The sequence below is a fragment of the Gobio gobio genome (genome assembly GCF_949357685.1).
Source record: "Gobio gobio genome assembly, chromosome: 9".
Lineage (NCBI taxonomy): Eukaryota > Metazoa > Chordata > Actinopteri > Cypriniformes > Gobionidae > Gobio > Gobio gobio.
This window is the reverse complement of record NC_137115.1, coordinates 44,372,077-44,394,961: the sequence shown is the minus strand read 5'-3', so window position 1 is coordinate 44,394,961 and position 22,885 is coordinate 44,372,077. Positions and strand designations below refer to the sequence as shown.

The window sequence follows — 22,885 nt, the reverse complement described above, 5'->3', positions numbered from 1 at the left end:
ATGTCAAACGAGATTGGCTATGCATTTCCTGCTGGTGATGAAAGTGATGGGAGTAGCGACGAGTGGGATATTGGATATTCTAATAAGAACAAAAAACCGTGCGTTGAGGTAAACCTTAATGAAAAGAGTCTTTAACACCCCCAACACTCTCTCGTCCCATGTTATATTTTGGCTAAGCATTCGGCCACTTAGTTTAAGATGGTTATGTACACAAATTATTTGCATTGTTAAAACAACCCTTTTATCTGTCTGGCAGTTCTCAGCTGAACCACACTTGAATGGAGACGATAAAGTTCCCACCTTGAAAAGAGCCATTACTGCAGGAAATGTCGACCTGGTGCGCGAGCTCTTGGACGGTGGTATGTGCTTGTATTTATAGTTTTATCATGACAACATACGCTACAAAACTTAATGAAAATTTGCCAATCTCATCGTCTTTTAATAGGTCTGGACGTGGAGACGCGGCTTGGTTTTGGTTGGACTCCTCTCATGTGCGCTGTCCATGTGGCCCACTATGAGCTCGCCGAACTGTTGCTGGATCATGGCGCAAGCGCAAACTTCAGCAGAGGTAAATCGAGAGTTTCTCAACAATTCAGGACAATTTTTCCCAAAAGGCACTCATGAAATCGTTAATACATGTGTATCAGAGATTTATAGTGCAAGATTAAATGTCATATTAAGATGTTTTTGTTTGTACGGGCACTTTTCAGTTTATTTGGCTTTAGTGTTGTCATTAAAGGGATAGTTCACCCAAAAGTTTTAAATTCTGTCATTTACTCACCCTCAAGTTGTTCCAAACCTGTATGAATGTCTTTCTTCTGCTGAATGCAAAAGAATATATTTTGAAGAATGTCAGTAACTAAACCATTGATGGACCCCATTGACTTTTTTCCACCCATACTATGGAAGCAATGGGCCCATCAACTGGTTGGTTACCCATATTCTTCAAAATATCTTAATTTGTGTTCAGCAGAAGAAATAAATTCATACAGGTTTGGAACAACTTGAGGGTGAGTAATTTATGACCAAACACTTGGTGATTTTATCATCATTAGAAACTTTTACACTTATAAAATATTACTAACATGTAAACTCGCATAAGATGAGGGGAACCCACACTTTGCACTTGTCTACTTGCATGATATATTTCCAGTGTTTGGTCCAAGTGTTTGAATGTTGTAAAAATCCAGGTAATTTTTTTTTACTTTTCAACTCTTTCCCCGCCAGCGTTTTTGATCATTTCCACAATTTCATGGCCCCCAGAATATTGTTGTATGAATATCTGAACATGCAATATATCAAGAACAGATCCTCTGCTTTAAAAACAAAAAGCAAAAACGTTTTACTCCAGCTTCATGCATTCTTTTTTTTAATCAACACTTGAATATGGGTAAGTTTCATAAAAAAAAGCAACATTTTGAGCAAAAAGATGAGAATCACTTTTTTTGTCAAAGACCACATCTGGATCAGATTCAGAACGATGATCAAAACATAGATGAGTAAATCAAGTTAATCGACACCCCTAATGCTTGCACAGTCCTGTACCTCGTCCTGGGTTGACATTTTATTCAGTAACATTAGGCAGTTTTGATTTATATGCTGTTTAATGTTGACGATCGCATTATTTTACATATATGATTACTTATTATATTGCTTGTTTCTGCTGCTGCTTCGCCTGTGTTTTGATCCGGAGATTCTGTATTCTTTCAGAAGATGTCATAGCGCCCCCTACCGTATAACAGTGAAAACACGGAAACCCATAAAGTTCTGTTTGGTGGGGAAGCGTTTTCTCACAAATAATAGAAAATTCTGTGTTTGGCGGGGAAAGAGTTAAACTTTTACTCATGTAAATATTTTGCACTTTAAAATAAACTTCTAAATGTCTGTTGTTCAGTAGTATTTAACACAACATAGTTTAGTTGTGGTGCTTACTTAATGGAATAGTTCACCCAACAATGAAAATTCTGTTATGTCGTTCCAAACCCGTAAGACTTTCGTTCATCTTCGGAACACAAATTGTCTTTTTGATGAAATCTGAGAGCTTTCTAGTGAACAAACAAAAAAAAGTTTTCTCCCATAAATTCATGCGAGACTTTAGAGAGCTCATGCTCGCTGTCCACATCCATTTGTACAGAAAAAAAATGGAAAAAAAGAAAATTGAGCAGAAATGCACGTGGGCTGGCTGTCCATGTCTTTTCAGCAGAAAACTGATAGTTAAATAAATAAAATATATCATGTTAAGTATAGTGCAAAGACCATTTATATTTTTATATATATATATATATATATATATATATATATTAGTTAGTTTATTAGTGTAAAACAATTATAATCAAATTGTCTCCTTGCATTCATGTACATTTTAAGGTGTCTGATATCATTAGAGTAGTTCACAATTGTTGTTAAATCGCTCACACTATAAGAACATGTGTCAATAATATCAAACAGGTTTGAAAATATCGCAGCGTCTGTGAAGGCTGCTCATACTGATTTGACCAGTACTTGGAAGTCTGCGACAGCAAAATCCAGCCAAAAGTTGTGTAGTGTGAGCTTGCCTTTAACCACTCGATTCATATGGAATAGTTTTACGATCTCTTTATGAATTTTCTGAAGCTTCAAAGTGTCAGTTACGCATTTCGATTTCATCAAAACGATCTTCATTTGTGTTTTGAACATGAACGAAAGTCTTAACGGTTTGGAACGATATGAGGGTGAGTAATTAATGACAGGTGAACTATTTAGCACTAAGCCATAAGCATTTTTCAGAAAAGTCTTGTGCATTTCCTGTCACATGCACACGCTTTAAAGTGTCAAAAACCACAAGCGCATCTATTGGGAAAGGCCCTTTTTCTGGTATAGGACAGTTTTGATCAAAGAATAAATTATAGCTATCTGCAAATTTCTGCAATGGCACCAGTAACTTATCAGGTGCACTATACTTGGTGAACCTTTAGTTTGACAAGGTGAGCAGGTGCTGTCAATCTACCATTGCACCACATGGCCTTCCTTTGACTCTTGTGGGTTTTTATTGGAGAGGATGGGGTTTTGCATCAGCCACAGGGAAGGAACCCAACGCTATCAAATCAAAAGAGCATGGCTAGACTTAATCCTTCAGGGGTGAATAGTTTGGTTTTCATTAATATGCTTAACATTGAAGTAGGTTACATTCTTTTGATTTCAGCCCACGTGCTAGGGAGGATGGAAACCAATTAGATTTTGCCTTAGTGTCCTTCATCTGCCATTACTTAATGTTTGTGACGCAAATGCCGGACTATTGTAACGTGTAATTAATCTGCTGGTGTGTTTTTCGTTTACACACTGTCTCTCCTAATTTTTTTTTCAAAATTAAATGCATCTGTTGGTCACGGTGAAATGTCGGCACATGAGCGACTGAAGCGATATAGACACTTCCACTGTGTCCACTGGGAAGAGATGGAGGGGGAGTTCCAGAGGGGGTCTCGAGAAACTGAAGCTGCAGGCTTCGACAGGAAATAATTAAATGTGAATGCAGCTGCCACTTCCTGGTCTGTGTTCCGCACAGAAGGGGAAGAATGTAGAAGTGATTGATAATGGCGGTATACAGAGCGTGGTGCTGGCGTCATTGCGTTGGCCCAACACTGGAGCTTTATTTATTTTCGTGCTCCACCGCAGACGCAACTAAACTGTGTCTGCATCCTACTCCCAAGCAGACCTGCTCCTGCAGTCTAAACGCAGCTATCATCACAACACACAAACCCCTAATATAGATGGGTCTCCTTTGTGCATCAACACATTAGAACTGCTCCCGGTCAGATACGTGACCGAAGCACTAAGTGTCTTGTCCAACAACATTAGGCAATGTGAGACTTGCATAATGTATGTAAAAGCATGTTTATCCATTGGAGACTATTTTTGAGAATTATGATTTGATTGTGAAATGGTATGTCTGTTTTTCCCTAACTTCCATACATAGACCACTATACAGTTCTGATGGCTGCTTGCACAGCAACGTCTGCCTCAGAAGAGATGATCTGCAGGTGTGTGGCTCTGCTGCTCAGTCGCAACGCTGACCCGAATGTCTGCAACAGGTAGGAAAGGTATTTTGCAGGTGTGACTGCTCCTGCATAGTATGCAGCTGGGGTTCAGATTGATGAATACTACTGTGGAATTTTACTAGTCAAATGTTATTCGTTTCTTTTTGCTAATTGACATGCAGCAGTGGCGTGCACAGACCTCTGCAGGGCAAATCGTGTTCCAGGGGCACCGCAATACAACCAGGGCACTTTACTCTTAGCGACCCCCCCCCCACCGTAAACTCCACTAACATGGATTAAAATGGTTCAAGGGATAGTTCACCCAAAAATGAAAATTGTGATTTACTCGCCCTCATGTTGTTCCAAACCTGTATGAGTTTCTTTCTTCTGTCGAGAATGTTGAATGTTGGTAAACAGACAGTTGATCGTAGCCGTTGACTTCCACAGTATAATTTTTGTCAATGGCTACTGTCAACTGTTTGATTACCATACCAACATTCTTTAAACATATAATCTTTTGTTTGTAACAGAAGAAATAAACTTGGAACAACTTGAGAGTGAGTAAGGAATGAACATTTTTCATCTCATTTATAATATTGTCAACCTTTTGTAGTTTATCATGGAAGCCCATTTTCAGTCTTGGTAAACAAAAAAATCTATCTTAAAGCTTACAATCTTTTTTTTACATTTGCTTTCTGATTGCTTTTGTAGTTTATTCTTTGGCATTTTAGAAAACTATTCATGTTGACTGATCTCTCAGGTCACATTAATTGCCTCTGTGATGATCAGTTTTGTTCATTTCTCTGTTGCTTGATTATACTAGAATTAAAAGTGCACATTTAGGCCCTGTCCACACGAAGCCAGAGCTTTCCCTATCCGATCTTTTTTTCCCCTCGTTTCAAGAAATATCCTCGTACACACAAGAGCAATTAAAAACGACTCAAAACTATGTAGTATACATGCCAGGCCAGGATGTGGCGCTGTAATTCTGCCACAGAAATACACTAAAAACGGAGAAGAGTTGTGGCTAGAAGCATAGACAGTAAAAGAAATGGACACAGCGACCCCATAGACTTCACAGAGAAAAAGTGAAGTCGAGTAGAAGCACTCACTTCCTGATGGCTGAGCGTACTGCGCAGCCTCAGACTGAGCTTGACGACGTAGATTTGACGTGAGCAACCTGTCTGACAGTGGCAAGTCTTCTAGTAGTTGTGCAAAGTGAAATCTGAATCACGTTGTTGAAATATTTTGTCCCGTTGCTTTTGGCTCTCTATGGGCTTCATCACATGCTTCTCCCTCAACTTTATCGGACTTTATGCCTCCACGTCCCCCCAATTGCCTCATAGACAGTAAAAGATTGCCTGCGAGCTTCTCCTCCTGTCTATACGGTAATTTCTCTACTGTGCGCCGAGAGTCGTGTGGTTACAACGCAATCGTTAGCCTATTTTTTTAAAAAACGGCTTCTACAGGGCGATAGTGTAAGATACAAGGTAATGGAGCCTTTTATACATTGTCGTGTTTCTTTAGAAATAAACAATGGACAAATGGAGTCTTTAAACGCCTCAGATGCAAAGTTATTCGCTATCAAAGTGACACCAAAATGAATGGGAGTCAATGGTGGTTAGCAATGGCTGCCCCTATGGAAAGTACGCTTTCCGGGTGCTGGATTACCCCCTTGGCTAGAAGGAGTACAGCAATGGTAGGAAGTGATGCAAAATCTCACGATAAAATAACAAATAAATTTGCTATTTACCAGATTGTGTTTTACTATAGCCTACACCCTAAACCTACCCTTACAATAATGCAAATACAGTAATTCAATGATGCAATATAAATGTGCGCATGCCCAGTGCCCGTAGTTGTATCCCTTTCAAGTCTTTCCCGTGCGGGACGTGGTGTGATGACATCACCGTTTCACAAAATATACGGATTGGCTGTACACACGAAAACGCAAGGGTGTCGTTTTCAGATTGATCCACTCTGGGACCCGGTTTCAAAAATGATCGGTTTCATGCTCCCAAAACGCCAGATACGTGTGTACGAAACGCTGATACGGTACAAAATTTTAACGTATACAGCTAAACGCGTCTCTGTGTGGACGGGGCCTTAGTTCACTGGTTCTTAACTAGGGGGCCTCGAGGTAAAACAAGCATTAAAATAAGAATAAATTAATTTGCACTGTCTTGAAGATTCGATATATGAGGTAGCCTAGTTTTTAAAGTATGTAAAAGTAATGAAAATACAGTTGCTGGTCATATAATTAGAATATCATGAAAAAGTTTATTTATTTCACTAATTCTATTCAAAAAGTGAAACTTGTATATTATATTCATTCATTACACACAGACTGATATATTTTAAATGTTTATTTCTTTTAATTTTGATGATTAGAACTGACAACTAAGGAAAATCCCATATTCAGTATCTCAGAAAATTAGTATATTACTTATGACCAATACAAAGAAAGGATTTTTAGAAATCTTGGCCAACTGAAAAGTATGAACATGAAAAGTATGAGCATGTACAGCACTCTGTACTTAGTTGGGGCTCCTTTTGTCTGAATTACTGCAGCAATGCGGCGTGGCATGGAGTCGATCAGTCTGTAGCACTGCTCAGGTGTTATGAGAGCCCAGGTTCCTCTGATAGTGGCCTTCAGCTCTTCTGGATTGTTGGGTCTGGCATATCGCATCTTCCTCTTCACAATACCCCATAGATTTTCAATGGGGTTAAGGTCAGGCAAGTTTGCTGGCCAATTAAGAACAGGGATACCATGGTCCTTAAAGGTCCCATGGCATGGCATTTTTCTATTATTTTATAGTGTTTCCTGAGGTGTACTTATATTGTTAGTATGATTTTTACATCATAAAATGTCATAATTTAGAAATAAAAGGCATTTTGTCTATACTGCTGTTTGCCCTGTGGCTGAATGCCCTGCTTCAAGAGGCGTGTCTGCTGTGAGACTTCAGTAAAAACGCCCACTGTTGTGATTGGCTGACATCTTTGCATTTGAAATGAGCGGAGGGGCGTGGTTTAACGAGGTCTACGACGCACGAGCTGCTGCCAGAGAGACGGATGGACCTGTGTTCACTTCTCATCAGTTCTCTCAGCATGTCTCAGTTCAGGGTGAACTGTTGTAGTTACTAGAATATACTTCAGGTTATTCGTTTATTTCTAGTCGGAGGGGCTGTCACTCATGTCAGAAAGTTAGTAACTTTAGTAAATTATGGATTAGCGCTGACTCGAGACGCGAACCGTTTAGAACGATTCAGTCCGATTTGGTGAACTGCTTCGGTTCACTAAAAAGAACCGATTCAAAAGAATGATTCGTTCGCGAACCGGACATCACTGAGACGGAGCGATTGCTAACAAAGTTATTTATTGTAACTACTGAGTTGTGAGAGCGCTGTCTGTCAGCGCGAGTTTATTGTGTTTGTATCTGAGAGTTCTGAATAAACACGAGTCCCAGTCACGCCGAGTCCGTCTTCATCATTATTCTACCAACTTCGTAACACATGCAATGTACCATTACAGCGAGATGAACGAGTTAGTAAGTTTGATTAAAGCATTATTTCTAGATATGTTCCAATCATATGAAAAGCGTCAGTGACGCGCATTGACTTACACAGCGCAAACAAAGACACAACAGCAGTAATCCAATGTAATCCAGTTTATTGTGGGGAAAGCTGGCTAGCCTAGCCGGATACCCTCACGCTTACCCCCCGTCTGCTTAATCTCACGCCGCGTTTGGTGCCTCCGCTGTGGGCCAGATGCAGTACTGGGGGTCGGGGATGTTGAAGGCCGAGCTTCGCCGTGCGTGAGGTTATAGATGTGGCTCTGCCGATGTTAAGCAGAAACTCCCGACTGTATGCACATTTAAGAACAGATAGACGCGACGAGGACGTTCAAAAACACTGACTCACAAGATAGAAAACACGAAAACACCGTTCTGTCGGGAGAGAGAGAAGCCGCAGTGTGTGCACGAATAATAAATAATTCGCTACACATAAGAAATCACTGATCACAGATCAGAAGGAACTGAAAAAAGACTTCTGTTTTCATTTGTACATCCAAACACTGAGAAACTGCCAGCATTCACTCGTTCACAACCCATGATCTCTGAAGTGTTTGCATGGGCGTGCCAGATTCTCTGGGTGGAGTAAAGGGAGGTAACCGTTCCTGCTTGGACGTCAAACCAGGAGACTTCAGGATTGGCTTGTCTGGCCTGTCATTTTCTCAAAGGCAGAGAAAGACAGCCAGAACTCGGTTTTACACCGATCAACATTTCTATCCACTTGGGGACAATATTCGGGCTAGGGGAACTTGTATTAATGTTGAAATACCTGAAAATGTCATGCCATGGGACCTTTAAACCAGGTACTGGTTGCTTTGGCACTGTGTGCTGGTGCCAAGTCCTGTTGGAAAATGAAATCTGCATCTCCATAAAGTTGGTCAGCAGCAGGAAGCATGAAGTGCTCGAAAACTTCCTAATATACAGCTGCGTTGACCTTGGACCTCAGAAAACACAGTGGACCAACACCAGCAGATGACATGGCACCCCAAACCATCACTGACTGTGGAAACTTTACACTGGACCTCCAGCAACGTGGATTGTGTGCCTCTCCTCTCTTCCTCCAGTCTCTGTGACCCTGATTTCCAAAGGAAATGCAAAATTTACTTTCATCAGAGAACATACCTTTGGACCACTCAGCAGCAGTCCAGTCCTTTTTGTCTTTAGCCCAGGCGAGACGCTTCTGACGCTGTCTGTTGTTCAAGAGTGGCTTGACACAAGGAATGCGACAGCTGAAACCCATGTCTTGCATACGTCTGTGCGTAGTTCTTGAAGCACTGACTCCAGCTGCAGTCCACTCTTTGTGAATCTCCCCCACATTTTTGAATGGGTTTTCTTTCACAATCCTCTCCAGGGTGTTGTTATCCCTATTGCTTGTACACTTTTTTTCTACCACATCTTTTCCTTCCCTTCGCCTTTCTATTAATGTGCTTGGACACAGAGCTCTGTGAACAGCCAGCCTCTTTTGCAATGACCTTTTGTGTCTTGTCCTCCTTGTGAAAGGTGTCAATGGTTCGTCTTTTGGACAACTGTCAAGTCAACAGTCTTCCCCATGATTGTGTAGCCTATAGAACTAGACTGGGAGACAATTTAAAGGCCTTTGCAGGTGTTTTGAGTTAATTAGCTGATTAGAGTGTGGCACCAGGTGTCTTCAATATTGAACCTTTTCACAATATTCACATTTTGAGATACTGAATTTGGGATTTTCCTTAGTTGTCAGTTATAATCATGAAAATTTAAAGAAATAAACATTTGAAATATATCAGTCTGTGTGTAATGAATGAATACCAGTTTCACTTTTTGAATGGAATTAGTGAAATAAATAAACTTTTTGATGATATTCTAAATATATGACCAGCACCTGTATAAGTCTCTTTTTTTTTTTCTTTTTTTTTTTTAGGTATAAATTGTGAGTAAAATACTTTTTAAAAATCCTTCAGTAAATCAATTGACTGGAAAATGTTGTGGTCAATGGGGGGGGGCCTTAGAGTCAAAAAGTTTGAACCACTAATTTAGTTATTCAATTTAAAAAGACTTAAAAGACCCTATGATCCCTCATCTCATCCACATGCATCCAAATCTAACAACATATAGTCACAAGCACTGTCTAGCCCTTTTGATTGAGAGAATGTGAAAAAATGCTCCCACCAGCTACAAAACATTAACACTGGCCAGACAGTGTTTTAAACAAGTCTTCCTAACAACTCTGTTTGGGAGGTGGTGTACTCAATAGTGTATTGACTCAGGCATTTTTCAGGGCAGCCTCCAGCTGCTTATCATCTGCCACCCAAACCGCTCACATGATCTAGAGTGTCAACAAGCATGTTGCTCACTTTACTGGTGAGAAAGTGATTGTGTCCCATCCAGACAAAATATTTAAAGTTCGGTAACAAGGTACAGGCAGACGTTGGGCCTGGCAAAGATTCATCCTCTTCCTCTGCCCTCTCAGTGCTCCACACATAACCTACAATGTGCAGCAGCTGCATTTCCCTAAATCTTTTTGTTAACAAATACAGCATGCTTAGACTAAGCCAGACATTGTTTGGGAAGGGGGTCTGTTTCAGATTAGTTGAGATTCATTATTTGAAAATTGCTGAGACAAAAATTTTGCATTTGGCTACCATTCTCTTTCACTTGTGAAATCACAGGCATGTAAAAGATGTTTAAATGCATCACCACATGTAACGTTGTAATTATGGTATTGAGGTGAGTGGTTTTAATTTGCACACATTGTCTCTGATTACATAATATAAATCAAGTCTACCATATGGTGTAACCACTTATTTAGTTGATATAATCTAACTGGCCCAAACAGCTCTCAAAAATATATGCTATAAACACCTGCAAATGTGTATTTCTCAAACCAGGTTTGTAAGTGAACTGCAGGAGGTTTGTATGTTGCTAAAGCATCATTTAAATAAATAGATGGGGCTACACATTTGATCAGAATAAAACTGAAATCGCAATAGCGCTCAAAGGCATATTTTCACCGGTTCGATTCAGTAAATGCTGCTTCTCATAAACCCCATCTCTGCAAGAACTGTGAAATTAATGTGCATTTAGGTACGCAATGTGTGCTAGGTTCACTTTATGTACACAGTCGCATAATTTGATATATGTGGACGGAAGCATTTCACTAGTGTTCTGCCAAAATAAAAGATTGAGGATTTGAAATGTGAAAAATTAGTACTGTAACTTGTTGTGTAAAATAAAATGATGATGAATTTATTTTACAGTACAACAGTAATAGTTTTATCTGTTTTTTTTTTTTTTTAGAGGTCTAATAATAATAATAATCACAATATATGACATAACAATAGCATATCTTTTTTTTTTTGGTCCAAGTTGTGCAGCCCTGGATATAAATCCTTTAAAAATATAAACACTTGCTTCAACATAAAAATAAAACACTTACTATACTAAAGACACTTACTAAAGAATAAATATTTTATCTGTTTACTTGCATGTCATGTGACCATTAACCAACATCCGAGAACCCTTGGTCTATGCCATTTAAGGCTACGTCTACATTAATCTGGATATTTTTTCAAAACGCTCCCCATCCACACTAGTGTTTACCAAAAGTTGCTCATCCACATCTGAAAATGCTAAAATCACCTTACTGCGCATGCTAAAGATGTAATAAAAGCTAATAAACGATGATACAGAGAGGGCAGACAAAGTTCTCACGCTATTCTCCTGGCTCTATCGTTTTATTAGAAAAATATCCCACCCCTCACTGTTGCGTCACACTCCAAACCGTATGGTCTAAAAAGCAATTGTCATGTTTTGCCACAAGACCGCAACTGCGAGTCAATTTTCTGTCATCGTTGCATGAATGTAATGTGAAGGTTCTACTAAGAAACATTTATCTTTAGCAACACTATAAAATTGTTATACCGGCATTGTTGTGCATGGTATTTGTAGATATTATGTGTAAAATGTCACTAGACTAACATGTTTAATTTTAAAACTGTTTTCACAGTCCACACTACAATGCGAAAACTGTTTTCAAATTTAACCACTTGGGAGAGTGTTTCCAAAAAGCTTTGTCTTAATTGACAAAAACACCATCTCAGTGTGGACAGAAGGCCAAAATGGAGAGAAAAAAATATTTTCAAATGGAAAAAGTATTGGTGTGGACAAAGCTTAAACCGTGTCATCATTTCAGTACCTTGCTATAAACTTGCTGATAGGATAGTTCACTCGAAAATGAAAACTGTCATTATTTGCTTTTATTTATTTGTGAAAAGAAGGCCCAGTAACCTTACAGAAAGTATATTTTGCTGGCTGATTATGCAAGACTTTTGCAAGTGCCTCTTACTTTCATTCATGTAGTTTCTGATGATGTGCCCAGTGAGGCTTTTAAGCATTCATGCTGATGAGCATATGCTACTCTAATTTCAAACATCAGTTTAGTATGCAAGAAGCATTTTGTAACTGCTTCTTGCTACTCCTATTTATGTAAATACTTGAAAATTATGATCTTACACTTAGGATAAACCCTGTTTACTGCAATTGACATCTTGTTTTATTGATTCAATTCGTTTTCTTCTTGCTCCCTTGGTTTTGGTAGAAGGACAGCCTGGGAAAGTGCTTTTAAGACTGTACACATTTGTCACAAATACAGTCACTGAAGGGGAAATGCGTAGATAGCGAGGAGATAATGTCAAGATGAAGAATGATGGCGCCCTTGCTCACCTGTGCCCCACGCTGTAGAGTTCAGTTCGCCACCATCACCTTCCTGGGAAATGCCACCCATGTTGATTAATAGCCTCAGGATTTTCCCATAGACTTAAGGTGTGATGTTTGACACTGTGATCTTTAGATAAAACTGTATATTTACAACAGTGACGCAAGCTCTAAGCACAGACGACTAGAAAGTTCCTCTTTTGTGCTTTTTGCAGGTAATGAATTGTCCTATGCTAGGTGTAAAATGTTTTTGTCTTTGTTTGCTTTAGCATAGTAGTACTCTTTATGGTGATTTGATTATTCTAAATAGAGGTTTCGTTTAAGGGGTGATTTACAAACAGGGGCGTGCACCTGTTTTTATGAGGGGGCTTCAGTGGTTGTCCACAAATCTACAGTCATGGTTATTACATTAACTGACACCATAAAAACATTGTTACTTGAATTAAAATGCACACACACACTGAAATTAAAAGTAAATTTAGTTCAACTTGATTTAACAAACTAAAATTGAAATTAAAATCAATAAAAAACGGACATTAAAAAATAAAAATGTCAAGCACACACAAAAATACTAAAACAAAAAAAAAATAGAAATGTCAAAATATCGTTTTGTAAATGATGTTAAAATAACACTGAATACAATTAATTGTGAAAAATGTATTAAAATGAGGAAGTTGCAGTTGTAATCCACTTGGTTAAATAATCAGAATGGGCACAATGCATCCGTTTACAAATATGTTTACTGTGAGAAGTGACCAGCTTAAATTTCAGATTATTATTATTTCAGATATTGCTTTCATGAAACTGGCAGAACACTCTGCAGTGTACTTTAGGATGGTGACTATAGCAAAAAAGCACCAGTAGTTAGTCACTAGGCCTTGTTCATCACTATTACACTTTGCTTCTAACAATTCCATCTCAGTTTATTGCAGTAAATGACTCGTGTTAAATCTAAATGTGGCAGAGAACATGTCCCGTATGTGTGATTTGCACAAAGCAGCATGAACACAGGAACATCTGGCAGTTCTGTTGTGTCTTGTTTTTGCCCTTGCTCAGGAGCAGTATGACGTGCCTGATGCTGGCTGCCAGAGACGGCTATTGTCAGCTGATTAATTTGCTGGTGTCACATGGAGCAGAGCTGAACTTTCAGAATGATAATGGACATACGGTAAGATAATCGATAATGGCTGTGATAATTGTAAGTCATGTTCGTAGATGTAGAGTACATTTAACTCTCTATATTAGTCATTTCATCCTGCACTGTATTTATAACCCAATTTAGCAGTCTTTTTTACCAGATGTTCTTAAGAGAATATTATTATAACTTAGCATCTAATATTTAGTTCTCTTCTGGAATCCACTGTAATATTGTTCTGATGGAGCAGGCCCTCATAATAGCTGTGCAGTATGGACACGAAGGTGCCGTGTTGAAACTGCTTCAACTAGGAGCGGATAAGTCCATCAAAACCAAAACAGGGAAAGCGGCAGCTGAGATGGCCAAAGTGTTCAATTATCCTGAGGTAGGTCACCTTTTGCACTGCTGTGATCTCTAGTCTAAAAATGACAGGTCTATGATTTCTGACATTACAGTTAAAGTGCCCCTATTATGCTATTTCCTCATTTTCTTTTGGAGTTCTCTTACAGTAGGTTTACATTCACCCAACACTTTAATTTTCTCATAATATACGTTGCACATCACCTCGAGTCTGAAAACTGTTTGTTCGAAAAAAGAGGCTGCATCCGAAATTGCATTTTTTTTTTTGTTGAGTAGATGCAGTATGTATTTTGAATTAGTAATTCCTTCACAGCTGCTAAAAAAGTAGATTCTATATACTATGAATGTAATCTGTAATCCGCCATGTTGTCATTATCATGTGACCTATCAATGTCAGTTGCGTCACTTCACTGTCATTCACAAATCCTCTCCCGTGGCCTCATGGGAAAGTAAAGTGTCAATTGGATACGCACTTCAGAATCTCGCTGAAAGTAGGTCTTCCGGGTACTTTTTGCCTACTCTTTTATTAATACTGAATGCTACTTTTGCCTCTCATACTGTTTTTCGATTACTATTTAGTAGGAAAGTATGTGATTTCGGATGCTCTTTCTAAACCCATCCTTTCCGCGAGCCTACTCTGCTCTTATTGGTCAGATGGCCCAGTATGTTGTGATTTGGTCTACCACTTGCAGCACGTGTCGGAAATTAAACGGCAATTACTGTATCTGAATTTCAGCTCTAGAGGCTTCTTGAGCTCTTGATACACAGTGATGCGAACAATGGCATAGTTTTTTCCGTATTAGTTCCAATGTGAGTCCTTTTAAAATGCATGCAAAGGATTCGCAACTCTAAAAATAGCGTCTTCTCGACATGTCAACTGCCATTAAGCAAATGTGTTACGTAGGTATGTAACAGGAAGTGAGATTGGAATTGCTGAATTTATTTCGGCCATTTAAAATCGATTCGTTCTTTTAGGAGACATTAACTTTATTTGTTGTGCATTTTGATCTTTAAAACTTTGCAGACCTTTTACATTCACAAATGATATTACACACTGTATGAAAGGTAATATTACAAATAAAAACTCATGGCTCTTGCTCTTGAGAATGAGGAATATTACAATTGTGCTCCTTCAGATCTCCAGGATCCTTGATTCTCCAGAGCTCTCTACTGCAAATGCCAATACACAGTCCAAAGCTGAGGCACTGTTTAAATTTCTCAAACGAAACCCTGATTCTCCCGCTGCCTACAAAGCGAGGTGAGCCTCTGTGTCTGTGACTTGGTTTGTAACACCCTCTAGTGGTGACTGAAAATGAAAAGAAATGCTTTGATGCTGTGTATATACAGGCTCAATAAGATTTTTCCTTTTCTTTTTATCTTTTAAAGAAAGACATTTTCTAATAAATGCTGCTCATTTGAACTTTCTGTCCATCAAAGAATCCTGAAACAAAAAAAACTGTACAACATTGTTAATAAGAAATGTTTATTTAGCATCAGATCAGCATATTACAATGATTTCTGAAGGAACATGTGCTACTGGAGTAATGATGCTAAAAATTGCCATCACAGGAAGAACGTTTATTAAAATAGAAAACAGGTATTTTAAAATGTAATATTTTGCAGTGTCCATTTTTGGTCAGATAAATGCAACCTTGGTGAGCATATATAAATATAAAGATCAGTAGCAGAAGAACATGAGTCATATTTAATAGCTTTACTAATCAATATAAAAACAGTTGGGTATTCAATATTGATATTGAGGGTTGATTCTTTGGGCTTAATCTTACAGTTCTTCTAAGCTGAGTGATATTGAACTGCTGCTGCATGGTCTGAATCTGGATCATCTCTCAGACATCATGGTGGTGAGCCAGTTGATTTTTTTTATTTTTGTTGTTGTTGCGCTTAAACAAAAGTTTACATTAATGCCTTTACATCTGAAGTTTATTATTATAATGCTATACTACGGACGCCCTATAGACTTGCATTGTAAAAGAAAATAGAGGTAATCAAAATTGTCTCTAACAAATGTTCATTTTAAGTTTCAGTTCTCCTATGTTTCCTACACCTGTTTAATTTTTACACTGGCAGGATCATGATGTCACTTGGAGTGATTTGTTGATCATGGAGAAGGGGGATTTGGAAAAGGTATGTAGATCAAGCATTTTTTTTAAAGATGGCAAGAAGAAAAAACATGTTTGACATTGCAAAACAAACACTTACATAGTTAATGGATAGAACTATACTGAATGGAGAAAAAGTGCTTGTAAGGCAGTAAGAGAATACTGCTCCGGATTTTAGGCTTTGTCACATATGAGTAGCTTTATTTATTTGTTCTGCTCATTCATTGACAGTCACTGTGTAGTATAATAATGCAATATATAAATATAAGCAAGAAATACAAGATATAACTCATATCAATTATAATTATATTCAAACAAAAATAAATGTATATTTTTATTTTGTACACACACACCCATCCCATAAAATGTTGTTTGCGTTGATAAATCTGCTCTCTTTGTAGATTGGTGTAACTGATCCTGAGGATCAAAAGAAGATTCTCAGCGCCATGGAGCAGATGCACCTTGATAAAGTAGATCTGGACACCCTGACGCCTCTTAATAACATAGACAGCGGGTAAAGCTCATCAAGCCTCAAACTAAACTAAACTTTATTGTATGTTTATGTATCCACATCAAGTCCAAACCGTATTTATTCATTCATCATCAGTTATGGAGTCGTATGAACAGTTTCCCATGCTGGTAACGGCTATGAGCTGCCAAACTCCTAGCAGGACAACAGTGTCTTGACAAGGCTTCCATGTAAGCCTGTCTTAATGGTTTAAGCTCTAGTAATGATTTGTAAGGTGAGAAATGAACTAGTGCCGTTTCTGCACGCTCCGGGCTCTGACGGATGATGGTGAGTAGGCGGCATGGCGGCCATGTTTGACTTTAAAGTCCACGCTTAATGAACCTAATCAATCTGTAATTTCTCTATTCAATGTCGGGGAGGTACAGAGAGGGCAGACGGACACACAGTAAATTATGCGGTTAAATCCTCCTCTGATAGGTCCTCCGTAAACACACATTAAAAGGATATAGAGTTACAGTGAAATTCATTTCCACAGTTGATTTCCTGCCTAATGGGATGTATGTAAACATAAGCACTGCTGCTTTCACAAGAGTTCATAAGTTGTTTCCGGCAGATAACTGTAATGATGTGTAGCTTTGATATTTTTTGGACCAAAAAGATTTCACAAATTTTATTTATATGTTGAAGTGTGGTTGAATTATTTAAAATGCAATTAATTGTTAGCATGCATGCCTTGATTCAATTTGATGGATCTGCTCATTGTGCCTGTTGGTACGGTGGCATTAACCCAGCACTTAGTCGTCCCACAAGAGGCGATCACTCATTCAGTCATAGAAAAACTAACAAAGTGACGCTCCGAGCCCATCTCTCCGTCCTGGAGGAGATAGTAACTCCACAGCGTCTGACAGTGTTTACCACGGGCTCTGACAGAGTGTTAGGAGAAGAAAACGGCTGCTGGGGAAATGCTCTGTTAAGATAACACTATCAACATCGTGTGGTATGTGTGAGCCATTACAGGAGTTTGAAATTGTAAGTGATGGCAGAAGTGCGCCAAGAATGCTGTCAACAAATTAAGTGATACCATTGGTCGTTTAAGAAATATTTGCTTCAGCTTTTAATGTTTGTCATTGAAAAAAAAAGAAATGAAGAAAAAATGTATTAAATTTTTCCTAAAAAATGAAACCTAGGTGATGATCTTGAGTAAGTGTACAGGAGTATAGTAGGCTGCAGCGATGACATAATTTTGTATGTAGTTAGCATCACCCTGGTTCCCTCGATTTTAAAAACCCAATAGGATTTTTTCATTGGCATTTTTTTTGCAGTTGTTCTGTGACAAACAAAAGTTAATGATTCCTACATGTTTTGTTCATCATGATAATCTTCACAAATTAAAATAACATGAAATACGAATCCTCAATATAATTGATGGAGGTAAAAAAACTAAACGTAGGCTATATACAAACTACGGTATACCATGGTCGTGTGACTTCAGTTTCACAATCACTAACCTTCTGACAAGTCTGTTTTTATCTAAATTCTTTCCCTGAAGGTTTGAATAGCTTGCAAGAGTGCAAGGCTGTAAAAGCTAACTAGTGAGTAGATGAGTTTATCTGCTTGGCTGATGAAGTTTAATGTTCCCGACAACCTCTGTAGTCCCATTTAGCCACTTGTTAGCAATCGTAGTAAAATGAAAAACTTTGAAAAAGATCACAAGGGGCATAACCAATGTATTTTTATATTGTAGAATAAAACATGAAAATATGTTGAGCTTGTAACCACCAGACCTTATTTCAGGCATTTAACCAAAAACTCATTGACTTCAGGACGATGGAACGGAGGAAGTGCTAAAATGCTAAATCTTTTCCGGCTTTTGGTCTACAAAAATACATTATTCAGGGTTTTCGTGGGTCTTAATTTGACCTTCCACAATTTAAAAATGTCTTAAATTGGAACAGAAAGTCTTAAATTCAATATCATGGCATTAAATTAGGGCCCCATGATTTCTGCGTAGAATCCATTCATAAAAATAAAAGATGGAATTTGAGAATTTTTTTATTTTTATTTTCAATAAATTGTCTGTTTCATGATATCAATTAATTAGACATGATTTTTGATTAATAATTTTATTCAACAAATTAAAACAGAATAAACTATAAAACAAAAAATAAATTAATATTTATTTATTAAAAAAATGCAAAAAAATTATATCTAGGATTTTTTGTTTCCAAGTACTAATATCTAAACATCCTTAAATCAAGATACATTTACTTGAGATGCAAAATGAAGAAATTAAGTCTTGTTTTCTGAGAAATTGAACGTAAGCGAGTTAATGCTTAAAACAAGAACAAATATATGTCAATGGGTATGAAAAAAAACTTTACGTTTTTTTTTTTTTAATGAACCCATTTGGCAGATATTAGTTCTTTTAATCAAAATCACTTTCACATGATTTTTTATCTCAAACTTTAAGCTATTTTTTTGTTTAAAAAGTTAAGTTATGGAGATCTGTTGGAAATTGTATTTTCAAACTTTCAAAGAACATATTGACGTGTTATATTCCCTTCAATTTATTCCTTAAATTCTTTTAAATGGTCTTAAAAAGGTCTTGCATTTACCTTCATTAAACCTGCAGAAAACCTGTTATCCATGCAGCACTCCATTATGAAAAGGCTAAGCATAGAGGAAGTGGAATGTTTATTTAACTACTTCATAAGTTCTTAAACAAAGGGTGTAATTTGTGAAATGTCGTCTTTCGTCCTCAGGAGTGAAGATTTCCTTAACTTTCTGATCAGCCTGAAACAGCAGTGCTGTTACTTGACAGAAACCTTACAGGATGTCATCAGCAGGTTCCCACGTAGCCCCTCTGAGGTTTGTTGTGCACTGTATCTGTATCCATTGTAAAACATGATCTATTACAAGTATTCCTGTCGGTTTCTTTAGTCTTGTGTAGCTAGACTTTTGATCTGTGGCCGTCTGGAACGCAATGTCTTTCGACATTCATAGACATTCTACTAACTTTAAGTAACTTTGCAATTACATGTCAACTAACTCTCGTTAGATTGTAGTAGACTGTTAGGGTTCGGTTTAGTAAAATAAGTTGACGTAGTTCCAACGTTTACTTGTTGTCAGTAGAATGTCTGTTGGGGAGTATCAAAATAAGGTGTTAGCAGATATTAAACAGACATTCTACTAATACTCAGAGTTTAATTGACATGCAGTTGCAAAGTTACTTATTGATTAATGAAGGTCTAAATTGGACCATCGAAATTAAAGTGTTAAAATTGCTTTTTCTAGAAAGGAAGAGAGTGTCTGACTGACACGTAAAGCCACCAACCAGTTATTTTTGTTTTTATGTGCTGTTTAGGGCTGGAGCTGAAATAAAAATAATTCAATTAATGGTACATGATTGTACACAAAACAGTAAAAATAGCACTTAGTCCACAAAAGATAAGCTTTAAGACAAATCATGTGCAAATTCATAAGTCACACCATTTAAGTATTTTCTCCTTAAAACTGCAATGAAAAATAGACAGTCTCAAAAAACGAGGTTTGAAATCGCCAGTGTTTCTTACGTCATAAACTTCCTTGTAGCCAATTACGTCAACGTGTGGGCGGGCTTTAACAAATCATTAACTATTCTCCGAGTTATCCCAGAATATTTTTCTGTTGATATGAAAAATCGGGTTGGCAACATTTAGCAATATAGCAGGTGAATTATGTATATGATGTACTGTAAATTACAACATTATTATGAACTATATGCCTTTCTCCTAAGTTGTTCAAAGTGATTTTAAGGATGCTGTTTTTTTAGAAGGCAGCTGTCTGATTCAGAGATGATGAGTGGGAACATGGTTTGTGTTACATTATCAAACAGCTAATAATGTGTTGCTAATGTAGTCAAGCCAAAGGCTATGCATATTAATTACTGTTATGTGTATGGCATTGTAGAGAGCGAAACAATGCCTTACCATTCTGATACATCAACTTGTAGACAAGCTTGTGTGAGTGAGTGGAGGTGGGCTCATTTGCATATTCATGAATCCACGTAAACTAAAGTAAGCTATTTAAAGGCATGAATTTTAAAAAAATCATAAGTATATTTATGTATATATATATAATTTTTTTGTACATTTTTATTAATGTCTTTTTTGGTGATCAAAGATATGTTTTAAGGCATAAAATGGACTACAGGGGTACTTTAATTTAATGCCCAAATGTATACTTTTAAATCTGTGAATTGTCACAGTGCTTTAGACAAACATTTTTACCTTTTAACAATAATCATGCAACCTTATTTATAAGTAAAAAAAAAGTTATATTCAAAATCAATTCACTTGGTAAAAAACTCTGGGCCACAATTTAAATGTGCACGGCGCTTATGAGAGTGACTGCCCGTCACACTGCAAGTGCCTGAAATTATCCACGATTACAGCCTTGAATAGAAGAGAACAAATGAAGTGCATTTTAACGTTTCTGTGACCTGCTTGTTTGTGATGCCTTTGTTTGACAGGTTGTTCTCACGTGTGATCCCAAGAAAGAGGCTCAAGCCCTTTGCACTGAGCTAGTTACTCAGACAGGAGACCTTCAGAAGGAGATATTCTGTCTCAAGACCCTGCTCAGCAAGGTCAGTCATGTCCACATTCCTTTGCCCTCATCTTTCGTCTTCTCTGATGCTTCTATTTACAATAGTTTTGTCTAGTAAAAATACTCAGACCAACAGGGGCAGCCATTACATCCCACTCAGATGTTGCCAGAGTCTCTTTCATGAGGATGAAGGATAATCAGTTGATTTAATTAAACATCAACTATGTTATCCGCCAGCACTTTCAAGGGAATTTCCACAACTCTCATCAATCTCCGCTGTGGAATTAGTTTAGTGAGCCCTGTTTGCAGCTGCTTGTTGCTCCTGGTGTTCTCAAAGCATTCAGCATTTGATTGTGCCAGCTTATCAAAAAAGCTTATATACAACGCTTTCTCAGATAGTGCTTTGTATTTAGTTGTAAACAACATTCCACCACACCATGTAATGGATACTGGTGTTGTGAAATACTGGGTTTTGGGAGGGTTTTCGCTGAAATTGAGGCAATTGGTAATTAGTTTTGTTTAACAAACAATAATTAGCATAACTTGTTGAAGCGAATTCCAGAATGATTTGTTCTTTTAACCCTTAATTTTTCCTTAGACGGATCACACACAATATACCTTTCAGTCTCTTCAACCAAATTCCAATATTGGTCGGCGAGGAAAGTCCCGCAAGAGGTTTGCTGCTGTGCTTGGACTTGGAGTGGTTGGAGCAGGGTTGCTATTTGTGCTGTCACAGTCCAAAAAATTCAACTGTTTTTGAAGTTATGGATTTCAGTCATGCATGCATTTTAAGTTGTTACCTCAGTATTTTATTAATCATCATTTGTTCTGCATTTACGTTAGGGGTATGTTATGATTACCTTTTTTCTGGTGCTTTTCTAATCCGTCTGTAAAACCAAAAGAACATTACTTAAACTACAGTGTGCTTCAGCATATTAAAAAAATTTCCCAAACCACAGTGTTATCGTTCTCATTGCTTTGTATCATATTGTCAACTTCTATTTCAGCAGCATCTGTCGGTCAGAGCTGGAGGCTAGCGTGTTTTGGGAATCTGGTTTTGATTTCGCTGGGTGGCCCAAAAAGAAAAGTCATTGCCAGTCGCTGTCTGTGGTGCTGAAATGTCATTTCCGGGTGCTTGGTGAGTCCAGCCGGGGTGCAGGGACCCCCTTACATATGATGAAAGCTGATTGCTTGGCTCAATCTTGTTCAGTTATATTGAACAATTGCTCGTTACATATTCATTGTTTGACAGTGAAATGTTAAATGGCATGTGCATACAGTTTCCTGAAAGCCCTATTCCAGGTGTTACACAAGACATGTCTATAAGCAGCAAATAATGGCAGCTCTTTTATTAGGCAATTTCTTTTGGTTGCATGCATTGTGTTGTGTGTGAGCAGAAGCTGTATGGTGTCAAGTATGTGTTGGGTACGAGTTTAAACCTTTTTCACAATAATGTTGGAATTGCTTGTGGGAAAGGGGATGTTAAACAGATTCCACAAGCTAAAAGATTGATTTTATCTAGCAAGTAAAGTTTGTAGAGAGCTTATTTTTTGACTATTTTCCATCACTGTTCTGGAGGTTCTCTGCTGTTGAGTTTGTAAAAGTATTCATGATGTATAAGCATGCTTGCGTCTTATGAAAACACTTTTAAATGATTACAAGTTCATCAGAGTGTGCTAAATGTATAGGCCGATGGTAGCGGGGAAAAAATGGTTTGTTTCAGAAGGTAGCCACAGATTTTCCAATATAAAACTATAATAATCTGACAAATTCGACATTCTGTTTTTAGAGTAATATAACTTTAGCTAGGGACACAATTGGACAACTTGACCGATTGCGTCCAGACAATTATGGAAAGATTTAAGTTGGTTGCCCAGAGTCATTGAATAAGTTGCACACTGGTTCAATTTTGAAGCCCTAATGTTTAGAATAACATAAATACGA

At 37.7% G+C, this 22,885-nt stretch overlaps 1 protein-coding gene across 1 annotated transcript; it reads left to right on the top strand.

Annotated features, from left to right (window-relative positions):
* Nucleotides 1–21,891, top strand: asz1 (ankyrin repeat, SAM and basic leucine zipper domain containing 1; the record flags this gene model as incomplete). Its single annotated transcript, XM_079825413.1, has 13 exons — nt 1–108; nt 257–359; nt 446–568; nt 3,953–4,067; nt 13,330–13,441; nt 13,659–13,793; nt 14,905–15,026; nt 15,558–15,630; nt 15,857–15,913; nt 16,290–16,402; nt 19,120–19,225; nt 20,868–20,981; nt 21,540–21,891. 13 exons carry the CDS (start codon nt 1–3, stop codon nt 21,699–21,701), a joined length of 1,443 nt encoding a protein of 480 aa, XP_079681539.1. The 3' UTR covers nt 21,702–21,891.
* Nucleotides 21,892–22,885: the final 994 nt, after the last annotated feature.